The sequence below is a fragment of the Cryptosporidium andersoni genome, assembly GCF_001865355.1.
Source record: "Cryptosporidium andersoni isolate 30847 chromosome Unknown contig_45, whole genome shotgun sequence".
Taxonomy (NCBI): Eukaryota; Apicomplexa; class Conoidasida; order Eucoccidiorida; family Cryptosporidiidae; genus Cryptosporidium; species Cryptosporidium andersoni.
Window position 1 is genome coordinate 1252 of NW_027122841.1, and position 12311 is coordinate 13562.

General features: G+C 24.9%; 6 protein-coding genes across 6 annotated transcripts; 5 read left to right on the plus strand and 1 right to left on the minus strand.

Moving 5' to 3' along the window:
- Positions 1-361: 361 nt before the first annotated feature.
- On the plus strand, positions 362-1117 carry cand_028520 (uncharacterized protein; the record flags this gene model as incomplete). Its single annotated transcript, XM_067213080.1, has 1 exon — positions 362-1117. One exon carries the CDS (start codon positions 362-364, stop codon positions 1115-1117), a length of 756 nt encoding a protein of 251 aa, XP_067068479.1.
- A 2941-nt stretch (positions 1118-4058) lies between these two features.
- On the plus strand, positions 4059-8483 carry cand_028530 (myosin head family protein; the record flags this gene model as incomplete). Its single annotated transcript, XM_067213081.1, has 1 exon — positions 4059-8483. The coding sequence occupies one exon, from the start codon at positions 4059-4061 to the stop codon at positions 8481-8483; it is 4425 nt and encodes a 1474-aa protein (XP_067068480.1).
- A 306-nt stretch (positions 8484-8789) lies between these two features.
- On the plus strand, positions 8790-9749 carry cand_028540 (uncharacterized protein; the record flags this gene model as incomplete). The annotated part of the gene is made up of 1 exon (XM_067213082.1): positions 8790-9749. One exon carries the CDS (start codon positions 8790-8792, stop codon positions 9747-9749), a length of 960 nt encoding a protein of 319 aa, XP_067068481.1.
- A 225-nt stretch (positions 9750-9974) lies between these two features.
- On the plus strand, positions 9975-10496 carry cand_028550 (uncharacterized protein; the record flags this gene model as incomplete). Its single annotated transcript, XM_067213083.1, has 1 exon — positions 9975-10496. The coding sequence occupies one exon, from the start codon at positions 9975-9977 to the stop codon at positions 10494-10496; it is 522 nt and encodes a 173-aa protein (XP_067068482.1).
- Positions 10497-10821: 325 nt separating this feature from the next.
- Positions 10822-11245, plus strand: cand_028560 (LSM domain-containing protein; the record flags this gene model as incomplete). The annotated part of the gene is made up of 2 exons (XM_067213084.1): positions 10822-10956; positions 11105-11245. The coding sequence occupies 2 exons, from the start codon at positions 10822-10824 to the stop codon at positions 11243-11245; spliced, it is 276 nt and encodes a 91-aa protein (XP_067068483.1).
- Positions 11246-11824: 579 nt separating this feature from the next.
- cand_028570 (thioredoxin protein) lies at positions 11825-12296 on the minus strand (the record flags this gene model as incomplete). The annotated part of the gene is made up of 2 exons (XM_067213085.1): positions 11825-12108; positions 12266-12296. 2 exons carry the CDS (start codon positions 12294-12296, stop codon positions 11825-11827), a joined length of 315 nt encoding a protein of 104 aa, XP_067068484.1.
- Positions 12297-12311: the final 15 nt, after the last annotated feature.

Here is a 12311-nt window from a genome sequence, read left to right on the forward strand (position 1 = left end):
GAAAAAGCAAGTAACTTACCGACATATTTATTAGTATAACTTTTCTAATTATTGGGGCTTCAGGCTTTAGTTTATCTTTTGCCTTGTAACTCGTATTGCAAGAAAAATGAGAACGAAGCGTCAATAATAGACTTAGATAGTATCTAACTCTCCCCAATGCAGCCATGCTACCTAAAAATAAGACGAAAGAGACATAATGCATTACTTACCGCTAAATAATACCACTTTCTAGCTTTGATAGGCATAGCTCTAAATTATTAGAAGATTCAATATTAAATGTATAGGTTATAAATTAACAGGTATATTAAGTAGAATAGTCTGGAGAATTCGTAATCTTGAGATATTCTTGTCAAAGTTCATGATGGGGACGAAATCTGCAGGGAGATTAAAGACTTCAAAGAAAAAGCTAAATAGAGAAGGATGCTGGGACAAAGAACAGATACAAAAAAGTATAGATGAACTGTCGAAGAAATTGGGAGATTCAGATAGTTCTGTATCTAGATCCAAGAGAAAGAGAATTCTCGCACGTTTGATAGTACTAAAAAAAGGTCTAAATGGTCAAGTTAAAGTAGGAGGTCAAATATCAAAAAGTAATAAAACAATTAGAAGATTAAACAAAAATAAAAATAAGCATGGGGTACTGGCAAAACAAGATAGAAACTGTAATAGAAATTTAGTTTGTTTATGTTGTAGAAAGAAGGGTCATCTGATGGCTGACTGTAGAAAATATAAAGACAATAACTTAGAGAGAGAATCTGATTCTAAAATATTACCAAATAACAAACAATTAAATAAGTGCTTCAATTGTGGTGAAGAAGGTCACACACTTAGAGACTGCAAGAAGTCACGTATTGATGATTCAGTATTACCATTTGCTAGCTGTTTCAAATGTGGAGAATATGGACATATAGTGGCATATTGTTCACAAAATGATATTGGCTCAGTATATCCTAAGGGTGGCTCTTGCAATATCTGTGGATCAGTAAAACACTTAGCAAAAAATTGTGATAAAGGAAAGAAACCAAGGAGGGCTGGAAATAATACTTTGCCTACCTCAACAAGCATATCTACTGATATTAACAAGCACGATGATCCCGACTTAATGTGGAATCTTTAGATTATAATATTTCAGTTAATTAAATTAGAGAATAATTAAATTATTACTTCTTAATGGATTCTCTATCTAAGATATATTTTGAATAGATATGTTAAAATACTGGAAATCAACTTTTTTTTTCTTTTTAACACTACAGTCAAGTTTAATGCTTAAAATTTAGTATTTGTATTCTTCTTTATACTTTAATGTTTATACTATTGGAAATGATATTGGGTTCTATTTTTTTTTTTTTTTTTGTTAAAGTGGAAGTTACTTTCAAAGTATAGGTATGAAATTTAAGGATATATAATATACAAAAGGTTTTAATCTACCTTTTATATAAATAGGGAATAAAGGAAATGAGGTTTCTACTTTATATATAAGGTAATACAGGTTTGATATATATATACAATATATATAGTACACTAATTTATAGTATCCCATTTTGACTATTTTTGTTCCACAACTCCTTTATAACATTACTTCTGTTACTACTTTTGAATTTGATCTTTATCCAATTTTAGCCAATATTAAGGATCGATATACTCAATATTTAAATTTACCACTTTGGGATTTTGTCTACTTTGCATATTAGTGAAGTTTGTAATAATGTAGAGAAAAATTTAGTAACTATTCAGTTACATTATCTACGCAGTTTTGGCACTTTATCCGTTATTACCGAATTATTAAAGTTTATTTAAGTTAAGTTAAAACTAATTTAATTGTGAATGTAAACTACAGTTTCTTTATATACTTATTTGGGATAATTTAATGATAAGAAGTCATATCTATATATTTGAAAATATAATTATTAAATTGAATGGTACTAAATATATTGCAAATAACTTACGATTTATTAGTTTAATGAGTTCGTAGCTACAACTTCAACATTTTCTTAACATTCCTTTAAAATCATTTTAATAAGTTCCTATTTATTTACTTTCACTATTTCTTTAGTGAATTATACCATTGTTAAAAATAAAACCTTTATAACAAACACTTAATACTTAATCAAAGAGATATAAATGATTTATTTGTAAATAGTGAAAGGTTGTATATTCTAAAAATTTTTAACTTGTTTACTATTGTATTTTAGTATCTTCATCTAAATTTAGCACACAAATATGGCATATAAAACTAAATATGGATATTTATACTTTAAAATAAAATTGAATAGTAATTCATAATTAGTAAAACATATTTTTAAATGTTAAACTTAGATTTACATATATATATATATCAATATCATTTAACTAAGAATTGAAAAAATTTAGCTAAATAATTTCCTCTAGTATTTAAATTTAGAAATTTCCAATAGACCAATAAAGATATATTTTCATAGTTAAGGTATTGATATTTTTAAAGTTGTATTTATATTCCGTTTTTTTTAGAATATTATGTAGGGTGATTAATTAAAATCATATTCAGCTAAAAAAGTTTATTAAGTCCTGTCTACATTAGAAAAAGTATATATAAACTTGTCTTAATTAGTATTTTGTATTCTCATAATTTGACTCTCTAAGATCTTATTATTTTATTTAACCAATCTATTGTTAGCAGACAAGTTCACTATTCTCAAACCTAAAAACACTTGTATATTCAATAAGAGATATCTATAAATAAAATTTAAAATACAACTCTATAATAATAATTAGATAGGAATATTATAAATACGAGTATAGATTACTTTGAGTATATAGCTACTAATACTTAAAACAGTTAATTAATGTAAAGTATGAATAAAATAGAAATATAAATATCTTAAATATTCAGAGATTCTGAATATGTGAATAAACTTGTAATTTATTGATATGAAGATAGATAATTATAACCTTTTATTTATATCCTAAAAGTAATATATTTAGTGTTTAAAAAATAAGAATGTATTAAATCAGAAAAGATTTGTAAAGTAATAAAGCTATTATATTTAATATACTTTATGAACATATTTCGGTTGGGAGACAAAGAAGAATATAGCAAAATATATCTTTAATATTTTAATATTATCTGCTTATTTTAAATCTAGTATATTAGTAAATTATTTAAGATATTTATAAGAAAATAGACCACTTATTTATTTTCAAGTTTTGCTTAGTATAGATCAATATAATTACTGAATTGATTTATTTGTAGATCAACTCCCATTAATTTTTTTTGTATGAGTTCTTCCTCAGTAGCACTTAATTGTTTTCAACTTAAGAAAAATGCTTACAAAATAACAAAATATATTAAGATTTCTAATAAATATTATTTATGTAATAATATTTTCAAGTTTAAAAGGAGTAGTCTTAAATTATATAAGTAAAAGGTATCTCCTCAATATGATGAATCTACTCTCATATTGAATGGATAAAGAATTTGAAATACTAGCAAGATATCTCAATATAACTTAAATATATGTTAATACATTCAATTGTTCAGGATCACAAAAACTTAAATATTTCCGAATCTATTGTAATAGATACCAGTTCTTTAAAATAAGTTGGGAATTTTATTAAATTTTTTCAAATATATAAAATAAATGATAATTAAGTAAACATATTAATTCTCATTAATTAAATATTTATGAATTTTCAGTTATAAGTTGTGAATTAATTTAATATTGACAATAACTATGGTCAAAATCCACATTATGCATGCAGTCTCCCCACGCCAGGCCCGCCTATAATACTTTTCGTCGAATACTTGTGAGAAAGTCGACAATACAAATATATAGAATTATATACTCAATACTAAAAGCTTGTGGGAGATACTTTAGTTTGTTACATTTCAAAATAAGGTTAGGAACGTATCCGTCTGTGTGGTAACTTTTCAGAGAATAAATTTGTTAGAGTTGTGTAATATCAAGATTTGTAAAGTATTAACAAAAAACGGGAAATTAGTAATATCACTTTCTAGGCAGTAAGAAACCTCTACTGCTCTGAATAATCATAAGTAGATTTCAATATCTAGTTTACTTGTGATGTATTTATCAAATTCATCGAAATTAGGAAATCATTATATATGGGTACCTACAAGTGATGTGGAATCTGCAAAGAGAGTAAGAAAGGTTGAAGAAGACAATGAAAAGTTATCAGATGAATTTATAAGGAATAAAAGAAGAACTGCGTTTACACTTATTGAATTAATATCATATAATGAAGTTACAAAAATTGCCACCTGTAGAGATGCTGAAGGCTTGGATTTATCAAGTGATATAACAGAAAGTAGAGACAATAAATTTGAAACAAAACTGGTGAATGTAATGAAAGCAGATTCTAAATTTGGTTTGAAGGATAATTCACAATTAAGGAACCTGAATATTGGTAATGTGTTGGCAAATATGAAGTATTGCTATGAATTATTGCAAGATAATTCTTACAAAAATGGAGTATCTGACTTTAAAGATGAAGTTGATTGTCTGAAATATCCAATGTATACTTTTGCAGGTGGGATTCTTTTAGCTGTTAATCCATATAAATTTTATGATATATATAATAATGATATTGCTGATGAATTTGTCGGGAAAAATATAGTGAATATGGAACCTCATCCATTTGCAGTAACAGAATGGTCATATCGTAGAATGCTTAAAGATAAAAAATCTCAATCTATTGTTATTTCCGGAGAAAGTGGAGCAGGGAAAACGGAAACTTCAAAACATGTTTTAAAGTATTTGAGCTATTTAAGTAATAAAAGGAGAATGTACAATTACAAAAAGAATGGTATTATAAAAAATAATAATCCCTTAGTTAGTGAATGTACAATCTTAAATTTGAATGATTTAAGAGTTTCGTCTATTGAAGACTGTTTATTATCATCTAATCCATTGTTAGAAATATTTGGAAATGCAAAGACTATTAGGAATGATAACTCATCACGATTTGGAAAGTATATGAAATTGGAATTCAGTGATGATGGATATATATTAAATTCTAGTATTAATACATATCTTCTTGCTAAATCTAGAGTAGTACATATACCTCAAGGAGAAAGAAACTATCATATCTTTTATTTGTTATTGAGAAATATGAACCAAGAACAAAGAATAAAATGGTTGTCAATACCAGATAATATGGAATATGATGGAATTATTAATAGTTTCAATTATTTGAAAAGTAAAAATGGGATTTTGAATAATAATAATGTAGATAAACATATAAAATATAATATAGATACTATAAATAAGTGTTTTGAATCGATTGGAATATCAAATAATATTGTAAATATAATATATGACTTGGTTATGGGTATTCTTTTATTAGGGAATGTGGAATTTAAGAAGAATGAAGAAGATGATTATTGTGATATTACTAATGAGACTTTTGAGATATGTTCTAAAGTATCAAATTTATTTGGTATACCTGATTCAAAAAGATTAATTAAAATACTGACTAGAAGAAATATAATCAATATAGAAAGAAAATTATCATATTCAGAAGCTATATATACAAGAGATAGTATTGCTAGATATTTATATCAATGGATATTTGATTTAGTGGTTGATTTAATAAATATTGCATTAAATCAGGAGATTACCAATAAATATAGAAATAATATAGTAACTAATAATATTAATGATGTCAATGATTCAACAGAAACTGAATTAATTTCTAAAGTATTATCAATTGGTATATTAGATATCTTTGGATTTGAAGATTTATCTCCAAATTATCCAAATAGTTTTGAACAATTATGCATTAATTACTGTAATGAAAGATTACATAGTTTCTTTTTAGAGCAATTATTATATAGGGATCACTTATTATATAAAGCAGAAGGTTTAGGTGAATTTAAATCAACTGATACCTCATTTGATGTATCAGAATTACTATTTCATCAATCTCTTGTGTGCACAATAATAAGTGGTACTGTTCCTAAATATACAAGTGATTATAAAGATAGTAAGGGTTCAAATATAAATTTTTCATCAGTTAATATAATATCTATTTTGGATGAAACATGCAAAGTACCAATTAAAGGTAATAGAGATGAAATATTTTGTCAGAAAGTCCATCAATTGAAGAATATAAATGGACAATCTTATATTAGTAGCTGTAATAATGGAATTCATAAAAGAAAATCTGTTATAACATCTTCATCTCAAATTAATGAAACTAGTCAAGTATTATCATTCATTTCAGCAGTTAATAATGTAATTATACCACAAAAATTAAATTTAAATAAAACATTTACTATTTGTCATTTTGCAGGGCCTGTGCAATACCAATGTGATGGTTTTACTAGTAAAAATACTGATTTTTTATCTAATGATATTGAAAGGTATCTTTTAACAAATATGAAGAGTATCATAAATTTGCAAGCAATTAGAAAAAAATTATATAATAAAAATAATATAGTTGATAATTTAAAAGTGAATGGAAGATCTGATATTTCCACTGATGAAACAAATTCAACTCTTGATGTACTAAAAAGTACTGGATTAATAATGGATAATAAGGAAGAAAAAGGGAAATTTAAATCAAAATTAATGATATCAAATACAAATATATCAAACTTAAGTGATACAAGTTTTATACAACCACTAAATACTAATAAAAATAAAAGTGTAGGTACAACCTTTATCAAACAAATGCAAAATATGTTAACTGAAGAATTATATCCAACACAAAGTCATTTTATACGTTGTATTAAACCTAATGATGAACAAGAACCTTTAAAATTTGATGATATTAAAGTTTATCAACAATTACAAATTGGTGGTATCTTGCAGGTACTAAATATAATGATATATGGATATCCTTGTAGGATACCTTATCTCAATATTTATAATTATTTTAAACAAATGATAGATAATAAGTTGGTTGGAAATGATAGTAAATTAAGTGAGAGAAATGAATTGAAACCAAATATTAATATTGAAAGCCCATTAGATAATAGCAGTAAGGATATTGATAAAAAAGTTGCAATAATATTATCGGATCAAAGGTTATTTGTCTCATTATTATTAGATTATATGGGATATAAGGATGGTAAAGACTATAAATTAGGTTTAACAAGAATATTTTTTAAATATAATGTCCTTGATAAAATAGAAGAATTTATTAGTAAATGTAAGAGTGAATCTTCAGAATGGAAGATAAATTGTGTTCTTGAAATATATAACTACTGGATAAGGAGACGTTCTCATAATTATTGGATATTAATTAAGTCCTGTGTAAATATACTTGGTAAATACAAGGAAATTCTCTATAAGAAAAAAAAGCAAAAGGAGAGAAAGGCTATGATAATCATATGTAATTCAATATATAGATATATTCAACAAAAGAAAGAAAAGAAGAGAAAACAAGAGGAACAATTGAGGTTAAAATTACTAGAAGAGAAGAAGAAACAAGAAATGGAAATAGAAAAGATTAAACTTCAAGAAGAACAAGAAATAACTAATAAATATGAACGAGGAAAAAATTTACTATTACGGAATAATGAATCAAATCAAATAAAACAAAAGGAAAATCAAGATAATATATATTGTAAAGTTAATGACTTACAGGGTAAATTTACTGGTACTCAAGTTAATCTTATGGAACATAGTGAAATTAAAAATAAATTAGAAATTAAGAAATTAGAAGATAGTGAACAAAAATCTTGTTTAATATCCATACATGTAGGAATTAATACAAGGGTATTAAAAAAAAATAACCAAAATTTAATTATTAATAATAAACCAAATGAGGTTTTCAATAGAAGTAAACGTACAAGAACAGAGTTTATTGATGATAGTCTCGATTTGGAATTTGAAATATATAAGGCAAAAAGAATCAAATATAATATATCTGACCTCTCAAATAAAAAAGATATCAACTTCAATGATAAATCGATAAATATACAGTTTAGATCTGAAGATGAGGATAAACAAACTAAAATTGATTCAGAAAATATACAAATATATAATGAGAATAACTATAACAAGGAATTTGACTCTCCACTACTTTGTACATCAGCAATGAGAGTGCATAACAAATATTCTTCATATTTCGTAACGAGTAATTCTTCAGTAAGTCAAGATACTCTAGAAATAGATTATCGTTCATTACAAGATGAATTAGTTGAAGCTGAGTTTATTGATGATATATTATCAAGAGAAGAATTACAGGTAATTAATAATAATAATAATGATACTGAAAATAGTAAATGGAAGACATCCCTAAGAAGGCCAACAATATTTGTACCAATAAGAGGTGAAAATAAATTAGCTCCATGCAAAGGTACATCACTTATAGAGGATGATTTATCTATAAAGGCAATAAAAAGTGATCATGAAATAAAGAGCCTTATAGATTTACAAAAAATATTTCGTAATAATATATCAAATATGAAATTTAGAAATAATGAAGATCAAAATAAAGAAAATTATATTGACAATCAATCTACATTAATGGATATTTAAAAAGAAAATAGAAAAATAAAAATCCTATACATTTATATAAAGTCTTTTTTTTATAATAGTATTAAACTAAGTGCAAAATACATTTAAGTTTAATTCCAAATACAACTTTTATTTATTTAATCCAATATAAAGAATCATTTATATTGAATTACTAAAAAAACTTATCAAATGCCGCTCCAGTTCTAAGTATACACTGATTTCTGATCAAAGGTAAATCTATTGTAATATTCTATTACTTAAATATAATTAAATATTAGCTGAATAAACTTTTTTGTTCAATTATATTTTTAAAATCTAATTAAAATAATGGAAAGTGATGAATATGATATCTTAAGTTTAGCAGATCAGCTATGTAAAGGTTTAAATACAAATGATAGACAACAAAAACAAGATCAAGTTACGGATATGATAATAGATCAAAATACTACTGAAATCCATAATGATGATATTTCATCTACTACTAGTACACAATCTGAAATTTCTTATTCGGCTCCACATAATGATAACTTGGTGCAGTCAAATATAGAAGACCATAGTCATTCAAATAATATAAATAAACATATTGAACCTAAGTCACTATATCGTTCATCATCATTACCAGTAAATAGAAAATCATCAATAATAAACCAATTCAAGGATATTGAAAAAAGTATATTTGATCCAAATATTATTAGAAAGACTCCTTGTCAAAAAATTAATACTAATATGAATAACTTAAATAACTATAAGCAATATGATTGTGATCATATAAATATATTACCTATTGTAAATACTTGTTCATCTTCATCTACATATAATAATGAGAGATTACCTATATACATTAATGGATATATTCAATTGATATTTAATATATCATTAGTAATAATTATATTATATGGATTATGTGGTTTAATGTATGCAATTAGAAATGATATAGAATCAAAAATTCAAATATCTGTAAGGAATTTAATGGAAGAAATGACCATATGTTCTAGACAATATGCAGATAATAAATGCAATCCAAATGAACGGGTACCAGCTTTAGAAACTAAATGTATTGAATGGGAAAAGTGTATGAACCAAGATCCAGCTATAATTGCTAGAAGATCGAGTTTTACTGCACAGACAATTGGTGAGATATTGAATACATTTTTAGATCAATTATCATGGAAATCAGCTATACTCATATTTGGAGGGTTAATCTCTTTATTTATAGGATTTAATTTAGCTTTCTCAATTGGTAGTAATACATTCTATAGTAAAAAAAAAGAAATTAGAATAGATTAAATATAAATATTTCTGTGCTAGTTTTGTTATTAATATCAAATCTTAAGTTTTTGGGTGTAATATCAGCTTATATAATTAAGTGCACACATAAAATATTAACAATAGAGTTGTAAATTCATAAAATAAAATTTTAAGCTCTTTAAAATTCTTTTTTTTCTGGTTATATTTAAGAAGAAAAGTCTAAGTTGTCATGTATAATTATTTAATTTATTCTAGTAATAAGTCATGAAATTTAAGGATAATTGTTGCTTGGGAGTAAATATACATCTTTATATGTTAATAATAATAATTGTAACTTACTTCAACTCTGTTGATACCATTAGATATAGAGATAGTAATTTGGGTAAATTACTTACTGGTGTTGCAGCTAGTGCAATAGCTCAAGGTACTCAAGATTTAACGGGATCACCCGTTATTGGTAATCCATCAATGATTAATTCTTTCTTGCTTCCTTCAACACCACAAATAAATCCTTTAATGGATACTAGAGCACAACCTGGTATTGTTGAAATGAGTACTAATTTAAATACCGAAGCATCAAGACAAATGGGACTCGGAATGGGAACAGAAACTAATATGATGAGATATGGAATGACTAATGGTATAACCGAATATAATGCTAATATTGGTAGATCCTTCACTTTAGGATATTCTTCATTTTCGGCTATTGGATTTTTAATTATTGTCTCTATGTTAATATGTATGGTTATGCTTATATGCAGGCGTTGTACCAAAGATGATGATTAACTTTTTAATTATAAAAATAACCTAAATTAAAAAAAAAAATTAATATATAAACAAATATCAATATCATAGGGCTAAATATTGAAGTCATATTAGTTATTTCAAGCATTCAGACTCAATAAAAATCCTAAAATAAATATAATAAGCTATTAAATATTTTGTGAAATAAAAAAAACTACATGCAGTAGACCTATTAAAATATTCTGTAATTAGCCGCCGAATTATATAATTAGGCGGCTGAATTATTAAAGGAAGTCTTATAGGACAACTTTCTATTGAAGACTCTTTATATTATATTTATTACTAGACCAGAACAATTTTTGAAGAAATGAATCAACAAAGAAGAACTCAAAAAATTATGACACAGCCAATTAATCAAATATTTAGGCTGTTCACATCAAAACAAAGAGTTCAGATTTGGTTATATGATCATCCCGAATTATCTATAGAGGGTAAAATTCAGGTAAGTTAAAATATCTATATATTAATAATATAATCTCTTTATTTTTGGTTATATATACCAATCTTTTCATAATATATTTTATATTATTTGTAATATATCTCCTAGTCCCAATATCTTTATTAATTTTATTAATTAATTATTACTTTAGGGTTTTGATGAATATATGAATATTGTTCTAGATGATGTGACTGAAGTATATACAAAGAAAGATGAGGTATCAAGACGTGATATTGGTAGATTAATGTTACGTGGAGAAAACATAAGTCTAATCTCAGATGCAAAATGTTAACTTGGTTTATTTTGTTCTTAGATTATTAAAAAAAAAAATCTTATATAGATATATTTGGTGATAATATATTGATTTTATATCCTTTAGATATATTATATCTTTAGAAATAATAATTCATAATTATTTATACAATATTATTAGAAACTATCCATAGTATTATAAATACTAATTTTATCCTTATTACCAATATACTCATGTTTCTCTTTGCAGAGAAAATAGAATTAATAAACTTTTCTTAATATTTGTAAAGTTATATCTTATATAACAAAGATAAACAAAAATATTAAATGAAATATAGAAAAAGGAATAAAAGAAATTTGGAACAAAATCTTATTAGCTCAAATATTTATATATAAATAGCATTTACCCCTATATAATAATATAAATAGAAATAACATCAATATAATAAGATAAATTCTCAAATACATATAATAGAACTCAAGAAAAAAAAGAAAAAAAAAGACATAAATCTCAAACTTAAAATATTACTTAAAATTGAGTAATTTACTTGGTATTAATTGATTCTCTTACTAGAGAGAATCTCTGCTAAGAACAATAAACGCTAAGTAAAAAGTTCATCTACTTATGACTCAATATGGCCTGATGTAAAACATCAAAATTAGCACCAACAATACATTTAGTTTCTCTTCCATTTAAAAATAGTTTAAGTGTCGGCATTGCTCTTACTGATTCTAAATCTGCAATGTCTGGATGAGCATCAACATCGACCTTAATAAAAGATACATCCTTCATCTTATCACTTAAATCATCTATCTTTGGTCCAATCATATTACAAGGTCCACACCATGTAGCATAATAATCAACTACAATAAGTCCAGAACGACTAATAAGTTGCTTGTATTCTATAATAATAGAAAAAAGAAATTATTATCTTATACCTAATTTACAAGTTATATGTCAAAAACCTAAATATCTCATGTATTTTGTTGTAGTAATTCACTTCTACAAATCCCTAACTTATTCTACTAAGTTCCCTACTTCATATTAATTTATACTTACCATCAAGAGAATTTACTTTCTGTACTGTCATAATTTGTAATACTAT